Source organism: Macrobrachium nipponense, chromosome 7 (assembly GCF_015104395.2).
Source record: "Macrobrachium nipponense isolate FS-2020 chromosome 7, ASM1510439v2, whole genome shotgun sequence".
In the NCBI taxonomy this organism is placed as follows: domain Eukaryota; kingdom Metazoa; phylum Arthropoda; class Malacostraca; order Decapoda; family Palaemonidae; genus Macrobrachium; species Macrobrachium nipponense.
This window is the reverse complement of record NC_061109.1, coordinates 76,546,862-76,574,188: the sequence shown is the minus strand read 5'-3', so window position 1 is coordinate 76,574,188 and position 27,327 is coordinate 76,546,862. Positions and strand designations below refer to the sequence as shown.

General features: G+C 36.9%; 2 protein-coding genes and 1 long non-coding RNA gene across 4 annotated transcripts in view; 1 reads left to right on the top strand and 2 right to left on the bottom strand.

Moving 5' to 3' along the window:
* Nucleotides 1–905: 905 nt before the first annotated feature.
* Nucleotides 906–18,596, bottom strand: LOC135217355 (rhodanese domain-containing protein CG4456-like). Of its 2 annotated transcripts, none has more exons than XM_064253194.1 (4): nt 18,381–18,596; nt 6,712–6,825; nt 3,104–3,269; nt 906–1,574 (listed from the first exon to the last, which is right to left on the bottom strand). In XM_064253194.1, the coding sequence occupies exons 1-4, from the start codon at nt 18,397–18,399 to the stop codon at nt 1,367–1,369; spliced, it is 507 nt and encodes a 168-aa protein (XP_064109264.1). In that variant the 5' UTR covers nt 18,400–18,596; the 3' UTR covers nt 906–1,366. The 2 variants fall into 2 exon arrangements, with proteins under 2 accessions (XP_064109264.1, XP_064109266.1); XM_064253196.1 differs by lacking the exon at nt 18,381–18,596 and adding an exon at nt 18,269–18,293.
* Nucleotides 5,955–27,327, top strand: part of LOC135217356 (uncharacterized) — a 40,726-nt gene continuing 19,353 nt past the window's right edge. Inside the window, exon 1 of the long non-coding RNA XR_010315112.1 lies at nt 5,955–6,137. This is a non-coding gene — a long non-coding RNA (uncharacterized LOC135217356). The remainder of the gene's footprint in view (nt 6,138–27,327) is intronic.
* The window catches only part of LOC135217760 (rhodanese domain-containing protein CG4456-like), a 6,809-nt gene continuing 1,160 nt past the window's right edge, over nt 21,679–27,327 (bottom strand). The window contains exons 2-4 of the mRNA XM_064253775.1: nt 25,763–25,876; nt 24,244–24,406; nt 21,679–21,945 (exon numbers count right to left, since the gene is read on the bottom strand). Of these exons, the coding sequence (XP_064109845.1) occupies nt 21,879–21,945; nt 24,244–24,406; nt 25,763–25,876 (344 nt within the window). The 3' untranslated portion in view covers nt 21,679–21,878. The remainder of the gene's footprint in view (nt 21,946–24,243; nt 24,407–25,762; nt 25,877–27,327) is intronic.

The following is a 27,327-nucleotide window of genomic DNA, read 5'->3' as shown; positions in this document are numbered from 1 at the left end:
TTGAGTGCAGAGATGTGGGCACAGAAAGTGAACTCGTACCAACAAAGTATTTCCTTCGTAATCACCAATAACCATTACACTTTTTACATTAGAGTATAACGCTCAGAATGCCGCCTTCAATCGTCATCCGATTTTACCCCCTAGTAAATGAATCTCAGATTAGTTCTTATCTTTGTTTGTCCCTCCTCACCACCTGGAGCACTGTTTATCTTATCATAATATTTGGTCATTGCCACGAGTGTCTGGTTGTTGGTACCAGATGGTACTAGAGATCTCTGGATTGGCTACCCCACGGAGCGACTCTGCTCCAATTTTGGAGCTACAACATTCTGCTCTGATTTTGGAACGACAACAATCTGCTCCGATTTAGGAGCTACAACATTCTGCTCCGATTTTGGAGCTGTAACATTCTGCTCCGATCTTTGGAACTATAACATTCTGCTCTGATTTTTGGAACTACAACATTCTGCTCCGATTTTGGAGCTTCAACATTCTGCTCCGATTTTTGGAGCTACAACATTCTGCTCCAGTTTTGGAACGACAACAATCTGCTTCATTTTGGAGCTACAGCAATCAACATTCTGCTCCGATTTTGGAGCTACAACATTCTGCTCCGATTTTTGGAATATAACATTCTGCTCGAATTTTGTAGCTACAATGAACACCACTGTTTTTTTACATAGTATTTAAATGACCATAACGTGATAATCACTGACATTTGACGCACAGCAAATAGTTTGGCGTTATATCAAGTGAATCTATTTTTATAAGTTAAATCTTATCTGATTATGAAGGCGTTCCTTGATAACGTCACAACCCACCAGCGACAACCTGATAATCCCGAACCCTGATTGACCATGAGTGCGCCATCTTGAAGGTAACGAGGGCTATTTAAAGGACCCAGAAAAATGTCATCAAAATATATTATGTCAACAATGTTATCTCTACACGATGATTCATGAGGTAATGGGGGAAAATAATGTCGGTTACAAATCTTAAAACCCTGTGTAGATGAAGTCACTAAGTGGATACAACACGATTCTTCAAACATGTACACGAAATAGACGCACAGGCTTCACTTACATGAGCGGAAAGCATTTTTTTTTCGAAAATATAGATATGTATATGAGGGCACATACAAATATTTATATATAAATGATTTTGATAAAAAATTTTAGAAGTGTGTTTTTTTTTTTAAATCAACGAATGCCAGACTCAGTTGGCACACAGCTTCCGCAACCACTGCCGGAAACTGAGATGGATATTGGGGACCACAGTGGGCCACGACGATACCCGAAAAGCCAACAACAAGAGGGCGAGGTAAATGCATGAAGTACACTGCAAAACAGTCGACACATCTCTGCTCTTAAGAAGAATTCTGGCAATTGTCTTCTTCGTTATCTGAGTCCGAGAACTGCTGGTCCCCTGGGATCATCATATTGGAGTTTTTCCTTTGGTTCCTCTGGTCCCGCTGGTTCTCCTCTTCGTCATCGCTGTCGAAGTAGTAAGGCTGACCGGGCTTGACGACGTTTCCACCCTTCTCCTCCCACTCGGAGAACGAGCCACTGTATAACCTGTAAAAGAAGATCAGTTTGAAATCAAAGTGTTATGAGACTAGGTCTATGCAGGAACTGACATCTAGGACTAACGAGATTGGGCTGCTGCAGTGGGCACTTCTTGTACATGGACGAGATTATGTAACGTAATTTTTGGGAGTGGACATTTTTATAACATAAAAAAAGTTCAATAAATGTAACAGTTCTGAGGATTCAATTGGAAGTTATTGGGTACATAAAAATTCCGTCTAAAAGACAAAGCTAGTTTGGCAAAGGACTATTCCTATATGAACGAACCATTTTGCTACTGTAGCGTTTACTTTTCATCTGTATTTACTTGAACCATGAAACATTCACAAAACAATTCTTCGGAAACTGTTAACCTTCGTTCTGGAAATATTTGCAAGTTGTTATAGGCCTAAACAGAATGTCTTCATTTTGCTAATCTTTTGAAGGGCTATACACATTGTATTGATTAATCTAATATTTAGCGTTCTAAAAGCAACGTGGTTACTGATTATTACTTTACAAAAATGGTGCACTGATTTCAGTACCGATAGGCTAATTTCTCTCATAACAAAAATGTTGTCGTTTATCAGCTGCCTATCTCTTTGAGACTTTCCCCAAAAGTGATAACGTTACATAATTCTTGATAAACTGATTTGGCTTGTGATGATGAGGTAAAAAAAAAAAAGCAAAAGAAACCGTAATTTACAGTTCGTCCCTAAAGCTGATGTAGCAAGCTGTGGAGTGTTGGAATTGTTTGACAGCTCAGAATGCGCATTTCAGGTTTGAACAAACTTGTCCATTAATCATTCTAATGTTAAAACTAGTACTTATTTCACAAGGGAGATTTCTTGAAGTGCATGGTTGTCACACTTAATTTTCGTAAATCAAATAAAATTCTTGAAACTATGTTATCAATTCGAATTTCGAGCATAAACACAAACTTGGCTTGATGCAAAAACCTTTCAAGAGATCACTGTCGTACTCATGTCTTTTGTATCTCTTAGAAGCTAGGAGTAGTCTTAGCAATGTCTTTTGTGTCCTCTGGAGGGTGAACCTAAGTCTTTCCTATCCTATGGAAGCTGAGCACGGTCTTATCTAAGCCCTTTGTATCCTCTGGAAGATGGACATGAGCATACCTACATCCTTTGGAGGCTGGTAATGGGCTTACATCCTTTGCATTCTTTGGAGCTTGGACATGGGCTTACCTACATCCTTTGCGGACTGGGCATGGGTTTACCTACATCACTGGTGTCCTTTGGAGGCAGGAAACGGGCTTACCTACATTCCTGGCAGCCTGACTTACCTACATCCCTGATGGCCTTTGGAGTCAGGACATGGGTTTACCTACATTCCTGGCAGCCTCACGAGGTTGGAGGTGGGCTTACCGACATCCTTTGGAGGCTGGAATGGGCTTACCTACATTGTTTGCATCCTTTGGAAACCTAACGGAGTTCGCCTATATCATTTTGTCCCTAAAGGAGGCTACAAACGCTCTTACCAATGACTTTTGCATCTCTTGGAAGCTAAATATATCTCACCTGTGTCTTTTGTATCCTTTAGCCTCCAATAAATCGCAGGCAGTCTTAGACCTGACGCCAGTTCTGCAGCAGACGACGACGTCATCTTCGAAATTGGGTTTTGGAAAGCCAAATCTAGCTCTGAATGAGTCTGGGTCTAGGCTGCAAGCTAATTTGATCTCTGTCACTGAAACAGAATAAAAAAAATGCAAAAGAATGAATTAATTTGGTCTTAATTCACACATTCTACATTCATGTGAAAGGAGACAAATAAATAAGGTCAGTGTGAATGGTAAAATTAGCTTTTTTTTTTTTTTAATTAACCGATGCACTTAAGGTTCCATGTTTTTATCGAGGTTTGCCTCCTAAGTTCTTTGTATTCTTTAAATCAGAATGACAGGAGTTTGTGAACTGTGAAGAAAAGTGCTCAAAACTGGTATAAAACTAAGCTTTACCTATCCTGTTGCAAAAGTAAGTAACTGGTCATGAATGGCCAAAATAAGTTGCAGGTTTTGCCAAGATATTTTTAAGCTAAAACAGCCGACACCCTGGCAAATCCTATACATGATATTGCAGGAAATTAAAAAAACCGAGACGCGTAACATGGCAAAGAATGAAACCACTGGGTTTAACTTCTGCCATAATTACTGCTAACGCTAATAAGTATACATACATAGATTCTGCATTACAAAGAATAAATCGTTATGATCAATTACTTTCAACATTCACCATTCCCATCACAGTAATTTTGTTTTTTAAGGTCATTGATGGAAATCTGGCAGAAATTTTGAAGGTAGGCCCAAATATAATGGCTATGCATTAAACAAGGTATCTAGAGAGGCATAGAACTCTGAAAATTATGATATTGTATAAAACGGAGATCTGAGGACTTGTAGAAAATTTATTCTGCCGATTTGTCCTGAACAGAATTCAAAAGGCTCTTGATCGAAAACTGAGAGTACGAAACCGGATTCAGGCGAAGTAGAGGTTACAATGACCAAACTTTTGTGCTGAAACATATAGTTAGAGTAGAGTAAGTTGTTGAATTCCTTTGACCTCTCAATATAGCTTTCATAAATTGCAAAAGCTTTCGATAGTGTTTGCGTAAGAATATTCCTGATGATCCACAGAGGTTATGGCCTACAAAAAATGTTCTTTGACCAAAACAATGCATTAAGGAAGCATCTAGGTTATCAGTTTCCGGGTCAGTACCGGAGTCTTCTTTTTTGCAATACACATGGATTATGTAGAGTAAGAGAATATGAAGTTAACAGATTGATTAGGCGGATAATCTATAATGTTGCTAAATCAGTTGTGAGAATGGAACATGCTGGAGTAAAAGGTATAACACAGGAAAGCTAGCCTGATCACAATTTACTGAGACTAATGCAAGCAAACCAGACAATACACAGCAAAATATGGTCATCTAAGAGAATTGCAGTGCATAGTAAGATACAATTACACACGTCATTAGTGTTGTTGTTGTTTTATATTTAGCTGGCCTTATGGCAGCACGGACTCTTGCTCGTAGAGCAGCCGGTAACGTCATTAGTGAAATACGTTTAAATCTATGGATGGGAATCTCAGTACGAAAGTGAGAATATTTTCTGATTACAGCCTAAAGGAGATCTACCTGAGAGAGATAGCGATAGGAAGACTTTTTATACCTAGCTTTGCTCCAAGTAAAGCTTTCTAGAACTATTCTCCACTCTTGCTACGGTTTTTTCAGTCTAGTGTTTCAGTGTACTACACGCAGCTCTGAGCTCTCTTCGAGTCTACTTAGCACGCTCTCATCGAGATGTCATCTAGTGACAAATACAAGGGGGATAGTGCTCGAACAGTGCCTTTGAAATAGCAATATGAAAGGTTCCTCGATCTGTGGCCTGTGTCATTAAATGAATACCACCGTCACGAAGAGAAAGACATGGTGTTATAACAGACATGGTAGTACATTTATTAAAAGATTCTGAATTTGAAATCACAATAAAGTAACACAATCTGAGTTTTCAGGGGCACTCTGAAGAGAAATGAAATGGAAAAGTGGAATTGGGGAAGATGATGTGATGAAAAAAAAAAAAAAAAAAAAAAAAAAAAAAACGAGGATTCTTTGACGCTCTTCACTTCATGACTGGTCCAGATTGGATGCACTAAACAGCATTGAACCACCAGTACAAACACAGTACGACAATACGTTTTATTCACATATCTGAATCGATCTGTCCCAGATTAAGATATATTCAGAATTCATTTCAAAACTGATCATATTACCATGAAGCTTCACTCTCTGGTATCCTGAAATGACGTTTAAACTGATCAGGAATATCCTTAGCAACCCTTGAAGAACTTTTAGATGCAACTCGTTTTAAGGTATGCAAAGGCCTCTTAAGTAATCGTCGTCAGCTAGAGTATCCATTGATGGATACTCTTGAGCGAGCCAGTTCTGTTGTAGAAAACATATTAGTGGAGTGGTCTGGCTATAGAAAGATAGGTCTACTTAAATATTACATTAGTTAGCCAGTCTGGGTTAATATTAGCAATATATTTAACAAAACGTTTGCATAGAAAGTATGACTCATAAAAATGGAAAAGCATAGCATATATATAATCATTAACTGTGTGTGTGTGTGTGTGTGTGTGTGTGTGTGTGTGAGAGAGAGAGAGAGAGAGAGAGAGAGAGAGAGAGAGAGAGAACATCTTTCCCTTGCATGAAGCTGTAGTTCACAAATTCTTTTATATGAAATGTGTGTATGTATTAAGAGACAAGAAAGCACGTACGAAGACAATAACTTCAAACAAAACATGAAACTGTGCGTGAAGATGAATATTATCAGGGCCATATTGAGGCAGTTTTGGTTCACACTGGCGTGGCCAGTCAGCTCGTTGACAGCATTTTGTAAAGGCTACAAAGAATCCGCTCATATGCTTTATTCTGTAGACCATGCATATAAATATGAGCGAGGACAACCAAAGTCAAATTAGAACGATCGAGAGAGCCGCTTCAAAGGCACCTACCTACCTCTAATACTATTACTACTATTACTACAGCTACTCCAACGTACGTAGTGAATTATTATTTACCATTGAAGTTTGATGTTGCTAATAGGCTTACATGGCTTACATCAGTAAAATACATCTTTTCTCATCTGTTTGCCTGAGTTTTTTTTTTTATCATTTCAAAGTGCAATAAGTCGCTAGTTTGTTATTCTTTACAGTAATTCCTCATTTCGTAGATATTAGTCCTCTATTTTTCAAATCTCTGCACAAATTGAGTAGTTCATTCCACTGACTTTTTCTCCAGAAAGCATGACTTGTGTTCTTTTCGAATAATAATAAAAGTACAGAAATAATAATAATAATAATAATAATAATAATAATAATAATAATAATAATAATTAAAAATTCCTCATAGTAGCACGAGTCTTCAAATGGAGAAACAAATCCACAGTTATGTAAATGTACATATATTTAAGTTTAAAACAGAAAAGATTCCCGAAAGCTATCTTTTCTGTTTCAAACTTAAATATATGTACATTTACATAACTGTGGATTTGTTTCTCCAATAATAATAATAATAATAATAATAATAATAATAATAATAATAATAATAATAATAATAATAATAATAATACCTGGTATGCAGTGAGACCCTGGAATCTGTCCACACTGTTCCATTTCATTGCGATTTCGAACGTCAATGACCGTTACGTTCGGGAGGCTTTTGGAAAGTTCGTCGTACGTGATTTCTGCAAAAAAGAGTTAAAGAATAAAAATGATTCCATGGTAGGGAGCATATTAGACAATTGCCATATACATACATGTTTATATGATGATAAAATAGGACCATAAGACACTATTTGCACGTTTGAACCATATATTTCACTGGTAAATATATGGCTGCAACGTGTAAATAGTGTTTTTATGGGCCATTTTATCTTCATAGAATATTGATGGATTACAGGAAAAGACATTCACATGTTTATATGTATCACCTGCGTGTGCACACATACACACACATATTATACTAAATAAGGGACTAATGTACTTAAAAGCTACCGTATTATGATCATGTTGTCTTCTGCTCCCACTCTTGATGTGCTGAATTTTTTTTTTATATATAAATCTCTCAAATTGAATGTTAACTGTAAACAAGAGATCAGTTTGGGTTAGGAACTGTAGGGGGTGAAAATATTTAAGTGGAGACTACAATATAGGGCGTATGTTATTTAACTCAATTTGTCACTTATCAGAAAGGCCTGGCCTCCAAAGCCTCTGCTTAAGCTGATGTGCTGCTGATATATATATGTACACACACACACACACGCACATATATATATATATATATATATATATATATATATATATATATATATATATATATATATATATATATATATATATATATATATATATATATATATATATATATATATATATATTACGATCTTTTATTAACGAACCCGAGAAGAGCCTTTATTAGGCTCAGTGGTCTGAATAAACCAATCATTTATAATAATAATAATAATAATAATAATAATAATAATAATAATAATAATAATAATAATAATAATTTCGTTAATTGCCACAGTACAGTACATAAGAATTTCAGAGCTAAAACTGTTCTTTATTTCTTTAATATGCATATAACAACTGCCAACTGAATTATAATAAAAAAAAATGAAAAGAGTATTAAAATATGTAAGTCTAATAGCTCAGGCTGTCTCGACGCCTTTAATGTTCCCAACGACTTTTCAAAAGAGCGAATTCTGATTGGATGGCGGTGAAGGCGGCCAGGGCACTCGTCCGAGTGCTCTCGGCGTGGCTTTGGTTATCAAGAGTCCTGTTGGTTGTGTACTAAATGTCCTGATACTCTCCCTGTTATCACTTTTGATGAATTCTTTTATTTAAAAATATTATTATTATTATTATTATTATTATTATTATCATCATTTTTATTGAGAATGAGAACTTCAGCGACTAAGCCAGTGTACTAATTTTTGAGGAAACTAGAACAGACTAGCATTCCTATATGCAGTACTATTAAGAAGGAAATGTACAGATGAAAATAGTATTAAATAAAAAAAAAACTCGCAAATATCTATGTACGTGATAAAAACAGAAACTACTGATTGTAGAGGAATGTGCTATGAAACATAATATAATAATAATAACAATAATGATAAAAGATATTCACATAAATAAGAAAACGAATTTATACATAGATGGACCTACTAATTGTCAGCTCATATACATGGCATAGTAAAACAGCTACGTAGCAAAATATTGTAAATCATTCTCGCTCTTCCCCCCACCCCTCCCAACTCTCTCTCTCTCTTTATCTCTATCTCTGTCTTTCTGTCTCTCTCTCTCTCTCTCTCATTAGCTGGTGAAAACTCTCTTTGGGTGCATCGCTACAAGCTGCTTCATTAGTACATCAGAGATAGATATTAGTCCTATAAAACAAATCACTTCGCAAAGGCGGCCGAAGCTCGTTAAAAGGTCTTGGCAAACATTCCATGTAAAAATTATCGACGTATTTTTTTTTATCAACATAAGACTCAAAGCTATCATGAGTAATCGAAGAACAACATACGTTGCTAATTGTCATCTGTATATTGCTGTTACATTTATCCCTTAATTATTTTTTATAATATCATGGCGGTTCTATATAACAACAATAATAATAATAATCGTTGGTGTTGATTTGATTATATTCATCTTACAATCCCTATGTAATGACCCATAAGCTATGCTGTAGACGTACAGCCTTTTGTCAGGATCCACTTGGCCTTGTAGAGTGTGACTTGTATACCGAACAGGGCAGAGAAAAGCGAGACCATGTGGAGGGAAATGTAGAGTAATCAGATACGGACACACTTGCACGTGTATCTGAACGTGATATGAAGAGGAAGAAGAAGAAGAAGAAGGGGAGGGAAAAGAAGAATAGCAAGGTGCTCCTCCGGTGCGAATTGCGTAGTGGTCAATGAGAGATGGGGCGCGTTCCTATGTTACAGAATCCGTAAGACATATATCCACCTTGGAGAGACGTTTCCTTTCGTTGTGAATTGGTTTTTATTACAGTAATAAATGCTTTTAAGTGACAAGAAAGGGCAAGAAATAAACTACAGTTTGGATGCTTTATCAGAATATCAAAGAGAACTATCTTCATAGTACTAGTCTGTGTCACTTACGAATTGTCCTTGATGTAGTCACACCGGTGTCAAACTGAATAGTTTCAACCACGAAGTGAAACGTCATTATAATGACTACACATAAATTCAGCAGAAATACCTCAAGAATGTTTGTTTTGGCATCACCCTCACAAGCGCGGGATATAGTCAGATGCCAAAAATGGCTAGTCAGGGTATATAGTAGTACCTATCCCTAGGGTTTGGGGTGCTGAGACCACAGGACAGGCCATGGTTAAGTCCGCAGATAAGTTTACAGCGTGTGACAGCCATGGGATTGCGCAGTAATTTTGGCATCCCCATTTTTTGAGAGAGAGAGAGAGAGAGAGAGAGAGAGAGAGAGAGAGAGAGATGGTTCTGAAAACTTGTGAAAGAACGGATCAAGTTCGTACTCTTAATGTTTCTTTATACATTAAGATTGAAATGTTCTCAAGAGTGGACAGACAGCGCAAAAAATGTGCCTCTGTGTGTGTGTGTGTGTGTGTGCGCGAGAGAGAGAGCAATTTACATTAGCACTTAAGTGTACGGGCGCATTACATTTGCGCGCCTCTTTTCCCCTTCTTTTCTTTCAGTTATTTCTTGTCAAACTGCCCTACTGCATATGGTTATGATAATATAACGAGCACATTCGAACACCATGACAGTTCACGGGTTATAAGATGTATGCACATGAAGTAAGCTACGTTAGTTTCAATAGCTCTTTTTATTTTTATTCTGAAATCAAACAGGATGGAATTCACACTATCTGAAACCGAGAAAGATATCACCGAGAAAGATATCCGTGATTCACGATGGAAACATACTACAGGATCGACAGAATTCTTTAATCATCGGAAATTTCATATGGAAATCTTGAATTTAAGCCTAGTCTCGTTCACATTGATTTTGAAGTAGCTATGCAGAATGCTTTCAGGTTTGTATTACCAGATGTAATAATACAATTTTGTAGATTCCATCTAGGCCAAAGTTGGTGGAGAAAAATTCGGAAAATAGGCCTCAGTTCTGAATATAAAGACAAGGAATCGGAAGTAGGCTTGCGCCTAGCTCAGTTTTCTGTTTTAGCGTTTCTTTGATTCTGCGGAAGTTGGTTACTGCTTTGCTGAAGAACCTATGACAAAAATTCCAGATGATCAGCTCTGTGTTTTCAGATAACATCTTAAAAATCCAAACAACAACGTATATTAAATTGCGAGTGCTTGGCACACCTGCAGTCCTAAGAAGAAGCGAGAGAGAAAAGACTAATAATTATTTGATGGATCAATTCAACAAGATGCAGGCAGGAAGGAGAACACGATCGATATCAATATTTGAAGGTCATTAGTGTTAAATATTCAGCACGAACAGACATCTGTTACGTTTGCTTTAGATTTTTTTTTATAAATAAATGTATCTCATTTTTTATGTAATAAACATTCTTGTGAATAAATGTTTTATATGTAATCTGTATTTACCCGTAACCTAAACATCGACTTCTCAGATATTTCTTGATATGTTTTTTTTTACTGACATAAAAAAAAACTTGGTAAGGTAATAAAGAAAAAGCTAAATTGAATGAAACGGACATAAAATTAGTTGAACCAACAACTATCATTATGCATTAACATGAAAAAACCTTGCAAGAGAAAAACAAATGAATAGAATGAAATTACCTTAATAACCATTGAAATTCATTGACATCTAAAGGTTAAGAGCTGTGGAAAAAATAGAGCTAACCTCTTCGGAATGGGTTTGGCAACAGGGATTACTGGAATACCCTGAAAAATGCATGCGCGCAATAACAATGGAAAGTTGTTCTCAATAGCAATGGTTTTAGAGCGCAATTGTAGGGGCAATGCTCGCAAATGTAATGCACCGAAGAGGACATATGTAGTATAAGGTAGTGAGTAGATTAGAAATTTTCACAGCTCTGGGGGTTAGCACCTACAATACACTACATATTTTGATTGCAAATATATTCATAAAGTGTTTAAAAAAGTTTTGATGCGCTTGTAATTTTTTGCTTTTGAAACAGAGTGGTACCACACGTGCGGAATTTCGTTTCAGTCTTTGGTATAAATACCTACTCCCGGTATGCGAGTCTAAACAACTATTGTCTACACAGTGTGTTGACGTCCCTAGACTAAGAGATGGCAGACATTTAGCATAATTTACACGATATCCTACTAAATTCTCTTATTTTAGTGGGACAAAGAACATTTTTAGACGCACATATCAATAACTATTAACTCGCGATTTTGTACTGCATACTAAATCAACTAACAAATCAATCGTTCGTTTATTACGGTTTACTTATTCATTTTTTTAGAATAAATCTTGCCTAAGTGCCAACTCATCAACACTTTAAATGTCTAGTTTTTTTGCCAGACGTGATGTCATCTTCCCGATTCCCGTTAGCATTAGACCGACAAGTTTGACAAAACGTTTCTAAGACGGACTCTCATGGCAGGATTATGATTTATTCCTGAATAAGTTTTTTACTCGTTTTCGCTTACGTTATCTGGCGTCGCAACGACTATGCTGATTGACTAACAACTTCATAAAGCAAGTGCCGTTGTAATGTAGCAAATGCTGGCCGACATCCAGAGTGAAAGTTGTGTCAGACGCTTGTGAAAAAAAAAAACAACTGTTTTGACGCTGAGAGAAAAATTGGAAGAAGTCGAAGAAGAATGAATAAAGTTACTTATAAAAATGATGGAATTGTTCCGAATATAGACGACTGCAGTAATCACAAAAGGCATTTATTCGTTAAAGCTCACCCAATGAGTACAATTCTTTTAGGCTCATTGAATAATAATAATAATAATAATAATAATAATTCACTGTCAAGCATAGTCTCATGCCGAAGCAGAAAGGAAGATTGGCCTATCGGCCTATGGCAGACTTTAAAAACGTATTTTGTCTTCCTACACAAGCTCGGTGACAGAGCACATTCGTAAGGTTCGTGGTTTGTTCATGGGAGCCAAGCATCCTTATTCCGAAAGACCAGCTGAGAACCGGGTTTGTATATGCAACAAAATGCTTCCTTAAATATGTGTAGTATAAACACAGAGTGCCCAATAATTAGCGTCTGCACAAATACGATGCAAACATAAACGTACGTACATTTTTTTTTTCAATTGCACACAAGCATATACACCCTCTGTATAATTACTGCTCTCTCTCTCTTTGCACAGAATGCACTTGTATCTTGGCGCAAAAGTGGTATGTGCAATATTGCAGTACAAACGGGAGAAAATAGTACTTGGCAACTTACCTTAGCCCCCTTTCCTATTCTATCCAATCGATTCTTAGTTTATTTACTATTGTTCGATATTAGTTTTCTTCTTTTTAGCTGATCTGACAAAATTTTAATGCCGTTTGATTCCGCTATCGGCAACTGGTGTCACGACAATTATTTTTTCTTTTACCACTCGATGTTCTAAACATTTCTTTATTGTTTTTTATATATATAATATCAATTATGGCTATTAAATTAGCAAAAGATGGAGAACTTGCAAAGCTTTAACTGAAGTACATCAAAGATTTGCGTTGTAAGCGGACGATGGTATTTCGAGCGAATTATTATTATTATACAATTTTCATCAGCTTGCAAATTAGACTAACTACAGACTTTTGGTGTATTTTCGCAACTGCAAAAAAATGTCAACTTCTAATCTCTCTCTCTCTCTCTCTCTCTGTCTCTGTCTCTCTCTCTCTTTCTATCGAATACTTTGCTGCTATGTAAGAAGAAAACATCCACTAAGAAAAACAAGTTTACATTGGCACTCGTAGCGTGTTTATTTACTTTTTTTTTTTTCATTGGTCTACTCTACTGTAAATAGTGGCCGACAAATGTTGTGACCCACTTATCGAACGTAGCTGAACACAAAGCTCTCTCTCTCTCTCTCTTTCTCTGTTACTTTGCTCAAATAATGACGGAATAGTAACAAGACAATATCGTCAAGATCGGTGCCATAAACTTGGTCTAATTACAAATACATACACATTCAGTCATAGAGCATATAAGTGTGTACATATCACCCATACAAAGTCGTTTTAATTATTTGATTATCATATGCTTCGCCTACTGTATTCAGATAGGATGACAGAAACTGCGACTGATCTCTCTCTCTCTCTCACACATACACAAACATTTTACATAAACATCTCCGCAACTACAGCTATCACACTTACTCTCTTTGACAATAGTTTTTTTTTTCAAGAAGTTAACCACACCCCCACCCGCCTCTCTCTCTCTCCTCTCTCTCTCTCTCTCTCTCTCTCGTCTCTCTCTCTCTCTGCTCTCTCTCTCTCTCTCTCTCTCTTTCCCACCTTGCCAAAAATTCGCAAACTTCCCTACGTAAACAACAACAAGAAATTGAAAACAATGGAGCGGAAAGTTAATACGCAACCGAAATTTTTTTTTCCTTTCTCAGTATATACATTGGGCTGCTGATTCATCCTGTTTACTTAAAAGAACTTTAGGAGTCTGTTGAATGAACGCACTTGCGAACAGGGTTCAAATTTTGTCCAATAAAATGAACGAAAGTCAAAACCACCACCACTACTACTACTACTAATACTAATTGATAATGATAACATTGCACTTGGATGATTTTAACTCTAAGTTCACGATTATCATCAATGCAATGTTACAATGCCATTGCTTCCATACCGTCGAAAATTAGTGTAATGCACGTTACGGCTCAATAGTTGAGGTATATATGATTGGTTGTACGCATTTTATCATAGTTGTGCAAGATGCAAAGAAAATTTTAACTAATTACATCATTTTTGTAAAGTGCATTTCTACAGAAATTTAAAGCTCGGTGTTTTGGGTTAACTTCAATTGTCAATTTTGGATATTAAATTTTTTTTTTTTTTCCTGAAACATTGCAAGAAAGTGCGACAGGGTGGCCTAAAAATAACATCGAAATCGATACCATAGCAAGAAAATGATCTTTAGTAATTTTCATTATTATTATTAACAGATTATATTAATCTGATGGCGACAAATCGAAGTTAAATATATCTTAGTTTAACCAGACCACCGAGCTAATTAACAGCTCTCCTTTGGCTGGCCCGAAGGATTAGATTTTTCTTTTTTTTACATGGCTAGGAACCAACTGGTTACTTAGCAACGGGACCTACAGCTTATCGTGGGGTCCGAACCACATTATATCGAGAAATGAATTTCTCATCACCAGAAATAAATTCCTCTGATTCCACACTGGCACCACGGGGGGCGCGAACTCGGGCTATGATTCAGATTCCTATACTCTTTTTTTTTTTTTTTTTTTTTTTTTATCTGTGCACCCGCCTGTGGTGTTTGCGTATGGTAACACTGCGTCTCGGGCTTTAGATAGTTACGCTATGTGTAAGTTTTAGGTAAATAAAAGGATATCTAGGTGTATATTTGCAACTGAAAAGTGTTTTAATAATTTACTGTATGCGAATTACACCATTAATATTCGAAATAGGATATTATTATTGTTGAATGTAAGCTGAATGTAACTATCTAAAGCCCGGGACGCAGTGTTACCATATGCAAACACCACAGGCGGGTGGACAGATGGAAAAAAACCAAGTATAGTCGAGTACGCATCACTTTGAAGAAAAGGAAGTCTTTCATTCCCTTTAAAAGTGGACGAAGTCTTAGGTTCACTTTACAGGACAATCGTCGAACAATCTTCCAAGTAGTTATTGCTGATGCTGTAAAATTCAAGAGACTGTGACACTTTTTAAAGTATAACGAAAACTCGCAACAGACATGAGGAATCTTGAGTGAGCAGCCCGAAGAGTTAACGTTAATCTGTAATTCTTTAAATCAGTGACAATGTTGCCAAACGTAAATTGTAAGGGACCTCTATGAATGGAATATAAGTTTGAAAGGTGTAACAGGAGGAAACCTTCAAAGCAGTTGCACTACGAATAAATTCTTTAGAAGAGGGTGGAAAGTCAGATAAAAAAAAGAATATAAACGGAGTTACAGCAAAAGGAATGAAAAGGGTTGCAGCTAGGGGCCCGATGGACACTGGAAAGAACCTTATGTTATGCCTACATCGCATCGCATCGCATGAGGTGAACTGACGGCACTGCCCCACAGACGGAAGTATCTCTAAGTAATACCACGTTTTAATTTCCCGTAGTTTGTTTGTATGGTGTTTTTACGTTGCATGGAACCAGTGGTTATTCAGCAACGGGACCAAAGGCTTTACGTGACTTCCGAACCACGTCGAGAGTAAACTTCCATCACCATAAATTCACATCTCTAACCCCTCAATTGAATGCCCGAGAATCGAACTCGCAGCCACCGAGATAGCACGCCAACACCATACCGACCACGCCACTGAGGCGCTAATTACCCGTTGTGTGTGTGTGGTTAACATATCTATTTATTACAGTAATAATCAGCAACACAACTTAAAGCATTTAATTTTTGCTTTTAATTATACTGATGGTCTTCCTATTAATTGATATCATCAACGAAAACCACTGAAACTTGTAAATTTGCAAATTTACGTAAACTGACGTACAGTTAAATAACTTCACTACTTCTCTTGCACAGGATTACGACCTGCTCTTATTTGGAGCAAGAGCCCGTGAAAGCATGAAACCAGTTTAATCTAACAAAGCCTCAATATATATATATATATATATATATATATATATATATATATATATATATATATATTATATGTAATCTATATATCATACTGTATATGTATGTGTATATGCATACTTAAAAAATCAAAGTAGATGCACATGACTTCATGATATAAGAGAATACCACAGGAATATATAATATATATATATATATATATATATATATATATATATATATATATATATATATATATTCCTTAGGTATACTGTTGGTAAAATAATTATGAACACTTGGCACTGCATTAATTTCTGTAAATTCATTCAACAACAACATACTTTGACCTCTGCAGATGTTTACAAGGCTTGGGTAGAAAACTGAACCTCTCGAGGTCTACAGAGACACAATGCCGACCTTGGCAGCTGAGATTCCTCATCTGTGAGCAAGTTTTCTCTAAGGTCATGCACGCACTGTCACAGAGAAATCAGATAGGTTACGGAAGACGACTAGAAAGCCTGAACATGTATGGCTTAGAAACACGAAGATTGCGAAGACAGCTAATAGAAACAATTAAAATACTGAAAGGCATAACAAAAGTGGACAGTAACCTATTTACATTAAACGAAAACCAGACAAGAAATAATGGGTGGAAATTAGAACTGAAGGAATACAACACACCCCATTGTGGGACCTTTTTTAAATACAAGATATGTGACACGTGGAATAAACTGCCACCACAAGTTGTAAACAGCAACAGTGTGGAAGAGTTTAAAGGAAAGCTAGACAAAATCATTAGGGCACTGTGAATGCACAGTAATACCTGCTCCTACAGAAAAGTGAGCATACGATGTCTCCTTGGATGGACTAACAAGCCTTTGAGACATCCTAATCCTAGTAAATCCTTGTAATGTAAGTGCCTGGGTTCTATGAGGGCATGCCTGTGCATCTGCCATGAACAATCACTCTCATGCCAGCCATCTACTAGATCTCAAGGGCATTTGGTATCTGAAGTGCCATCTTTATACTGAGAGAGAGAGAGAGAGAGAGAGAGAGAGAGAGAGAGAGAGAGAGAGAGAGAGAGACTTTCATTCCTTAAACAGGGAAGCTCATATGGCACGATTTGTGTATGTCGGTATGTATGTGTGTGTATGTATAACTGAATCATGAAAGTTTGGAATGTGATAAATGCATAAATAAAGTGTTTCACTTTCCTTCGTGGCTTATACCTTTATTTATGCATATATTACGTTGCAAACTTTCGTGATTCAGTTATACACACACACACACACACACATACACACATATATATATATATATATATTTATATATATATAAGTATGTATGTATGTATGTAGAATCTACTGATCGATTTTACCAGATGCAAATGAATTTGTAATAGTCACAATGCCCTCTTAACTTCTCAAATTCTTTGCTCTTTTATTTGGATATGCTTGTCACTATAAAGCATTAAGCTCCAACGTCAAAGTTTAGAGGGCATTGTGGCTATTACAATTATATATATATATATATATATATATATATATATATATATATATATATATATTAACCAAAGTGATATACTTGTGTACGAAGTTGAAATACATATCCGTTTAGAATTATAAAAATTTAAATGCTATATCGGTCACTTCTGTCTTTAGTGGAATTGGTCACTAAAATCAACCGTTAACAAAGAATAATGTCATAAGGAGAGAATCAAAAGATTAAAAAGAAAAACTAATAAATAGTTAACGATCATTGTTTCTGCTCAAAATTTTGGGAGTGAATTCTCTCCTTAAACGGCGTTATCGGCTTCAGGAAACGAAGGCCAACAGAATTATCTTTTTTTTTTCTTTCTTTTTTATCATCTCCTGTAACTTTCTTCTTTATTACCCCATCTCCTGTAACTTTGTTCTTTAATATTATCCCCTTGTCTCTAGTGACCAAATACACAGAAGATGGACGGAAGTTGTACGTAAGTTTTGTTATTTCTTTACAAATATATATTCTAATAATTCGCGCACAAAGCTGTACGTAAGTTTTGGCATTTCTTCACAAATATATATTCTAATAATTCGCACACAATGGACCCCTCGATTTACACACACACACACACACACACACACACACACACACACACACACACATATATATATATATATATATATATATATATATATATATATATATATATTATATATATACATGAAACTAAATTTGACCATTTCTACCTGGGGAGCACGAAAAGAAATCAGTTTAGGCTCATATAAAAATAAATAAATAATAAGACATTAATATTTTCGATGCTTTCTCATATTTTATACAAGAAAATGCTTATCATAAAATACGAAAACGAAATCCACCGCGAGAGTGTCTTGTAATAAAGACTAGGTACTCTCCCAGTACGCAACAATCCCTCACCTGCGTTTTATCTCACAACCATAAGAATAAATTCGTGCGACACTCTAGAATCAAAATCACCGCCGAGAGCTTCCTCCTCATGAAAAATAACGCAGTCGGTATTCCACCTTACCTTTGTGTTTCGCACTCATGGTTTATTCCTCTCTCACACACACAACACAATCCACCACGACGTGCGTCCAACTGCACTTTTATCTAGTCACTAAAGTTGCCTATTACTGGTTGTCGTTGGCCAAGTTCTCTCCCGGTTGGCTCTCAGCTGAGAGGTTCGCTGGAGGACGTTCGTTCGTGCAACTGTCTTGTTCACGTGCTCGGTGACGTCGCCATTCCGGTGCGAGGGCCTTCCCTCCTCCTCCGTCATCTTATCCTCCTCCCTCCAACACCGACAATCCCCCCACCCCGAACCCACTCACCTCTGGCTCCAACATCCCCACCCAATTCTACCACACGTGTGTCAAGCTTACAGTCGGCTTAAAAATGGCTATATTACCGAATAAAATCTTGCCAAACGCCAAAAGCATTCTGATGCAATAAGCTCTCTCTCTCTCTCTCTCTCTCTCTCTCTCTCTCTCGTGTCTTGTTATTGTTTTCAACTTCATCTCACAACAGGCAAAAATCGATCGATTGATTGGAAAGGTAGTTTTAACTAGGTTTTAACCAGAACGCTGAGCTAAAATGTTCTGGTGTTAGTACTTTTAGTTGTGCATGCAACCTTGCACACACATACACACATCTTGACTATACGTATATTATATATATAATATATTATACACACATGTGTATGCTTGAAATCACAGACACGTTATGTCTTGGTTGCAGAGACGAAACTAGTCGATTGTTTGTTTGTATGGCGTTTTTACGTTGCATGGAACCAGTGGTAATTATTCAGCAACGGGACCAACGGCTTTACGTGACTTCCGAACCATGTCGAGAGTGAACCTCTATCACCAGAAATATACATCTCTTACCCCTCAGTGGAATGGCCGAGAATCGAACTCACGGCCACCAAGGTGGCAGGTCAAGACCATACCAACCACGCCACAGATGCGCTTGAAATAGTCGAGATTAATATTTATCGTTCCTATTCTGCATTGGAAGATCTCCGTGCGAAATGTGTGTGTATATATATATATATATATATATATATATATATATATATATATATTATATATATATATATATGTCCAGATACCACAAGTCAAGTAATAATTATAAGGAATAAATACATCTGTAACGTGGATTGGGATGGAAACAATTCGAAGGTAGATAATAACTTACAATGTGTAACGAAGTATATTTTAGGACACATGCAACTCTCCTTTAAACAAAAGGTATTAGTACTACACACTAGCACCAGTGTTCGTGTTTGTTAATTATGTTTTAAAATTCTAATGCACATGTAACAAATCTGTGGAAGACATAAAGCGTACAGACTTCGTTTTGTCAGTCCTGTAAAGGGTGTGAATTATACCGAGCGTAAAAACGCAAACAAGAGACGGTAAAATCTTAAACATAAACAAACGTCATACTGATAATCAAAAGCACAGTAAAAGGCAGTAAATATTCCGACAGACGACTGGCTGGAACCCGGACGCGGTAGAAGTCTTCAGTTTTATCAACAATAATAATATTAATACACATTTTTTATGTTATCCCTTGTAAAGGAGGCAAAATTATGGAAGCAATAGCGTGTTCGTGCTACATAAAATCGAGCAGTTATATATATGATGGCTATATTTTCCGCAGTATACGGTGAAAATGTGCCAAACAGATGATAGAAAACGGGATCTCACGTCGACTCCTTTAGGAGAGCAAAATGAAAGAGTAAAAATAATAAAAAAAGAAAAATTCCAATACCACAGTGGTCCCGAGGCATATAAAAGGTGAATATCTTGGGCCCTCTATTACTTTCAAATTAAAAGAAAATAAATAATTCTATTTCATTCTTGTTGTATTGTTTGTTTGTATGGTGTTTTTACGTTGCATGGAACCTGTGGTTATTCAGCAACGGGACCAACGGCTTTACGTGGCTTCCGAACCCCGTCGAGAGTGAACTTCTATCACCAGAAATACACATCTCTCACTCCTCAAAGTTTACCTTAAACTTACCCATGTTGATGGTTATGCACATAACTTCGGCAAACATTATTCATCTGTTAAATCGTATGCATTTAGTATTAGATTCCTTAGAGCCCTGAAAATATATGACCCAGAATATTCGGACGAAGAAATTGTAATTCTCTATATGTTTGTTTGTTTGTATGGTGTTTTTTACGTTGCACGAACCAATGGTTCTTCAGTAACGGGATCAGCGGCTTTACGCGACTTCCGAACCACGTCGAGAGTGAACTTCTTATCATTAGAAATACACATCTCTCATTCCTCAATGGGATGCCCAAGAATCGAGGTTTCATGCCAACACCATACCGACCACGCCACCGAGGCGCTTGTGATAAAGTGTACCTAGGAAGTTTTGTTGTATTCTTATATAGTACGAACTGCCAACCAATCTAGTGGCATTTTTATTCATGTTAAAGACAGAGACCATGTAATAAACTGTATAAATCTAGCAGCGATATTTTAGAAAGACTAATTTATTCCTGGTGATAGAAATTAATTTCTCGATATAATGTGGTTCGGATCCCACAATAAACGTTGTGGGATCCGTTGCTAGGTAACCAATAGGTTCCTAGCCCGGTGAAAATAACATTTGATCCTTCGGGCCAGCCCTAGGAGAGCTGGTAATCAGCTCAGTGGTTTGGTAAAACTAAGATATACTTAACTTAGAAACACTAATAATAGAATCATGTTTGATTGATAAAATTAATATGAACCTCAGTTCTGGATTTTATAAAATTGATGTTATGAAAAATGAAATATTTATGGAACCAACAATTAAAAGAGCAGTTTCCCTCGTAAGACAAGAGAGAGAGAGAGAGAGAGAGAGAGAGAGAGAGAGAGAGAGAGAGAGAGCTGTTAGATGTATTACCTGATTTTTGAATGCTAGCAATTGGGTGGTTGGTTTTTACTCTTTCTATGTATGTACTTTTTTAATTTTTACCAGACGAATGTAATGTCACAGTATTGTATTTTTTTTTTCTCCTTTCTGTGACTGTGATCAGGTCTTGAAATAAAGACGAAAGCTCAGGACCTAGGATCTTTCCTTTAACCTTTTCCTGCGAGAGCTTCTTATGAATATATGTATATATATATATATATATATATATATATATATATATATTATATATATGTATATATATATGAAGTTATTTGATACTTTTGAGATGATTGAGTAACCAGTAGAAAAAAAAAATGTGTTGTTCTCATGAATGGAACAAAGAAACATCATAGTGGAACGATCAGACATTCGAGATTGAAATCTATATATAGGTTTGAGGAACACAGATCTGTTGAAATTCCATTTATCTTTTACTAAAGAAAACTTTAAATGTCAGTTAACAATGTGCTTCGTTACAGAGACCTTGTTTATACTGGTGATAAACTACTCTCCAAGGAGAGTAGTTTATTATAGAAAAATCACGTTTCACAGACAAAAATACAAGATCACAAAAGACACAGATAAAGGATGCATGCATAGCTGTTGTAATTCTCAAGGTTTTCCCTTGGCGATCTCACCACCTTTTGCTTTCCAGTCATCGAAGGAACCAACGTAGACTCTAATGAAAGAAAAGTGAAAAAAAAAAATTATTGTTATTGAAGATCAGCAGACATTTATATGGAACAAAACTCAAAAGACATTGAGAGACAGTAAACAAAGTGATAACGATTATAAGCAAATATTTATATAGAAAATATTGCATTGCACATAAAAATAATTGGCTAAACTGGTCACTGATTTTGATTCTACATGAAAGACAGGAATCACTAACAACAATGAAAATAGAATTGAGTTATACATGTATACGCACACACATTATTGTATAATAAAACATTAAAGGCATTATTATCAACATTTAAGTGCATTTCCTACAGTAACGTATCATATTTAGTCTTAGGTATGTAAGTTTATTTTGTATTAAATTCTATAATACCAGTATTTTCTTTTATGGATTTATGTTGCAAAAAAATAAATTAGATCTAGTTTTTGTCTGTTTGCTGTTTTTACGATGCTTGGAACCAGTGGTTATCAGCAAAAGGACCAACGGCTTTATACGTGACTTCCGAACCACGTCGAGAGTGAACTTCAATCACCAGAAATACACATCTCTAACACCTCAATGGAATGCCCGAGAATCGAACTCGCTGCCACCGAGGTGGCAGGCCAAGACCATACCGATCACGCGACTGAGGCGCAACTACTACAGTAGATTCACATCAAACGTGCATTTGATGTCTACGCCAGTCCCTTTCGACGCTCCTGATTGGCTGTTGAAAAGCCAGTCTCAGGGCTGGAAACTCAGTCTCTCGAGAGAGTTTACATGGGCAGGATGTATGTTCCACCTCTCCTGAGAGATATTTTTGAAAGACGTATCCCTCAGGAGAGGTGGAACATAGATCCTACCCATGTGATCTCTCGAGAGAGACTGAGTTTCCAGCCGGACCAGCCCTGTGATTGGCTTATCAATAGCTAATTAGGAGCGTTGTAATGGACTGGTCTAGGCATCAAATGCACAGTTGATGTGAATCTACTATAGTTTTTGTTATACGAAGAACTATAGGTCTAAAGCTCTGAATTCTCTCTCTTACTTGCCACTATTTAACCAAATCAAGTATCGACTTAGCTATTTGCCCAGTGTTACCTATCTTAATTCTGTTTTAATTATTGCTATGCCCTTTACTCTACATTTCCCTCAATTATATGGATATTCTATCTTATGCAAGCTCGAATTCTAGCAGTACACACCTTTCAGCAGATTAAATCATTATATTCATACGTAATTATGATTTTTAAATACATTTAAATGATAAAATCTTTCACAATACCCTGTTAGACTGAAGGAAGAGTTCTTGTGGGCATTGGTGGAAAGATGAGCTTTATAACACGTATGTAATATATATATACCATATATATATATATACATATATATATATCTATATATATATATATATATATATATATATATATATATATATATAAACTAACTAGTCACAGAACTGAACGTGTCTAGTCTGAAAAAAAAAGCAAAGAGAATAATAAAACTAGATACTTGGCCACTTCGTGCATTTGTGTCGAGGTGTATACGTGATACACGGCAGCATTTAATACGTAGTCTAATTTTATCCTTGTTGGTGGTATTTGACTTATATACATGTGTATACGTGTATATATATATATATATATTATATATATATATATATATGTGTGTGTGTATATATATATATATATAATATATATATATATATATATATATATGTATATATATACATATAAATTGTACTTTACGGTTATAAGACGCTCAGCATTTATAGGTCTAAGAAAGACATTTGGTAAAATAACATGGAAGGTTTATACAGTTACAGGAAGAGTGGCTAGGGGCGGGGGGTGGTAAACGGGGCTCCTACTTGTATCTATAATCCTAGAGGAGGCATTTGATAGGATGGTACACCAAGAAACGTAATGTGCTATAGTAGATTCACATTAATAGTGCATTTGATGTTTATGCCTGTCCCTTACGACGCTCCTGATCGGCTGTTGATAAGCCAATCGGAGGGCTGGAAACACTCAGTCTCTCTCGAGAGTTTACATAGGCAGGATGTATGTTCCACCTCTCCTGAGAGATACTTTTGAAAGACTTATCCCTTATGAGAGGTGGAACATAGATCCTACCCATGTGATCTCTCTCGAGAGAGACTGAGTTTCCAGCCGGACCAGCCCTGTGATTGGCTTATCAATAGCCAATCAGGAGCGTTGTAATGGACTGGTCTAGGCATCACAGTTGATGTGAATCTACTATAGTTTTTGTTATGTGAAGAACTATAGGTCTAAAGCTCTGAATTCACTAACACTCCCTTACCTCACAGTCAGTCCGCTGCCAGCCATTAAGTCTCCAGCCTTCCGAGCTCTTCCGCCTTTTTGGCAGTGCGTGATAACTGTATCCCCTGCTCCCGGTTTGTCGAAGCCATATTTAGCTGAGAAGCCCTCATTGTCGAGCTTCAGAGCTTCTTCGAGCTCGGGCACTGGAAACGCAAAAGGAAAAGTCGACTTAAAATACCAAGCAGTTTCCTGTTAGGAAGCTGGAAAAAATACACACTATTCTTTCGGTTCATCACACAAGGAAAGTGAAGCTTCCCTTTCTGTCTTATTCATTTTTTTTTCCCTCATGATTTTGGTCAAGCCTGGGCAAGATAACTGTATTATGGACTGCTAAGTACTTTCCTGCAAGCTTTTAAGTATATCCTTACTGCAAGAAAAGCTACAATATCTTCTATACAGATATATTTCCAACTGCAATTCCTCTTAACCTGATTATGGACTGCTGGTATAAGTATATCCTTTTACTGCAAGAAGAGCTGCAATATCTCATGCACAGATACATTTCCAACTGCAATTCCTCTTAACCTGTATATGGACTGCTAGTATGAGTCTATCCTTACTGCAAGAAGAGCTACAATATCTTATATACAGATATACTTCCAACGGCAATTCCTCTTAACCTGTATATAACAGACTGCTACCATCAGCCTAAGCGGATTTTACAGCTAGTTGCTACTTGCAGCTCAAGTTGCTATAGATTCATTTAAACAGGAGGAAATCAACTCGGTTCAACGATGGTTCCTTTCTTATACAGAGGAGAAAAAATTCTCTGAAAGTTTACAGGTCCCAGAAATTTTAAAAATTTAGCCTGTCTAAAACTGGTGGTCGATAGTTGCATTGTTGTAGGGCTAAACGCGTTCCTAAACCCTAAACATTGGTTAAAAAAGTATTAGTAAGCTAACATTTGCACACTTCAGAAGTCTTAACTGGCAGCAAATCTTCTTAAGGAGCAATCAAAAACTGTACTAGATTAAAAGGCAAGCTAAATATACAATAATTCTTCACGACGACAGTTAAATGTATGCCAGATTCTTACATTTTTTTTTCCGGGGACAGCAGTAGCCGGGGACAGGTCACTGAAAATGGGGACGCGAGTCACCCTACGATACTAAAATCAGTCTAGACTGGAACTGAACAAAAATAGAAATGTTGAGTTTTTAGTCTCCTACACAAACACAAAAAGGTTGGAAAGCGAACTAAATTCATTCCTTCTCAAAGAGAATGCAGGTATAAAATTAGGGCCATATGGCCCGGAGCTGATGCCGGAGAGGCCCACTAATTACCATATTGAAGATAAAAAATAATAATAATAAACAAGCACTTGAAGAGTAATATAAAACCTATTTAAATCACTCATAATCTTTTGCCACAATTTAAATTCCAAACTAAGGATATGAACTAATCAAAGCTAGACTGTTTCTCAACAATAAACACAATGACTATAAAATAATGAGAACCGAAAAGAAACTGGGGGGTGGGGGGGATAGCGGGAAACTTACTTGGAATGTTGTAGGCTCCCGGTATGTGTCCTTCGCTCTCCAGCTCCCCTGGGTTCCTCACGTCAATGATTTTGAAGGAGTCCTTCTTTCCTGAGAGTTCATCGAAAGTGATATCTGTAAGAAGGAAAAATCACTATAGACCTTGGGATAAACCGTTACTGAAAGTCCTGACTAGCCTATTGGTAATTGTATGGAGTAAGAGGTTTCAATACTCAGGTCTACATAAGCAAATATACAAAACAACTAAGTCAGTTTCACAATCTGTCACTTCAAGCTGTAATGTTCCGCAGAGAGAGAGAGAGAGAGAGAGAGAGAGAGAGAGAGAGAGAGAGAGAGAGAGAGAGAGAGAGAGAGAGAGAGAAATGCTTCAACTCACAGATCTACATTGGCAATACAAAATAACGAAGTCAGAGAGAGAGAGAGAGAGAGAGAGAGAGAGGACGGTTTCACTCCGTTTTGACGTCATACATTTCACGAACCAATGAACTTTTATATCCGTTGCTCTTTCTCTCTTTCAATCTCAAGTCTCTTTCCCTTAGTAGTGATCCAAAGCGTAGGCGCCCACATAGAATTACTGGACTTTAAGGAATGCTTAATTAGTTCCTCCTCCTCCGCCTCGAGTTAAAACACCGGGTCCTAGAGAGAGAGAGAGAGAGAGAGAGAGAGAGAGAGAGAGAGAGAGAGAGAGAGAGAGAGAGAGAGAGAGAGAGAGAGAGAGAGAGAGAGAGATGTGAGGGGGAGATTGTACAAAATGGAAATGAGGTGATGACTACATAACCCTACAAGCACACATCAGAGGAACAATTACTATTTTTTAAACACGAAACTTTTCTGTAATGTAAATTAATAAAGGCCAGTTCTTTCCTAAACCACAAAACGAAGGCAACAAGTGACTGCATGAAGACGTCTGGCTGCTCAATCAACGCATCAATGCACAGAAGTCAATGCACTCCGGTTACAACAGCGTAGAAATGACGCTAGTGTCAATTACATGACCGTTGCCTGTGTACTAAAAGACCAAGAGATTTTATAGCCAGAAACCTAAAGACTAATATTTATCTAATTATTGAGGAGGTTCTTGCATTACCTAAACTTTTGCCGACTCATGATGACTAGGATTCTCTCTCTCTCTCTCTTTGAGATGAAAAGGTTTTGAACCCTTTTCCGGCCACTTAACCAAAGTTATAAAAGGCTGACCACTGTGACTCCTTTAGGCCATCGGCCTGAAACCTTCAGTCTCTCTCTGCACCTTAAGATAACGCCAATCACAAGTTTAAGAATAATTTTAGGCCAGGCTGGAAAGACTTCATGCTTCAAAATCGAAGGATAAAAAGGGCACATTTTCTGCCGAGTCACGGTGACTATCTTTTGACGTAACTATCACCTAGTCCTAGTGGGACCTGCCAATACCTGTCTTTTAGGCTCCTCCCACCGGATGCCTCAGGCGGTTAGGTTTCTGCTTAGCGATCTTCAAGCACCGAGGCTACATCCAGATTCGCCGGTAACTTGTGCTTTGTCTTGGAAATGAGTAGACATAAGTTTCTCTTACTATACTTCTCTTTAAT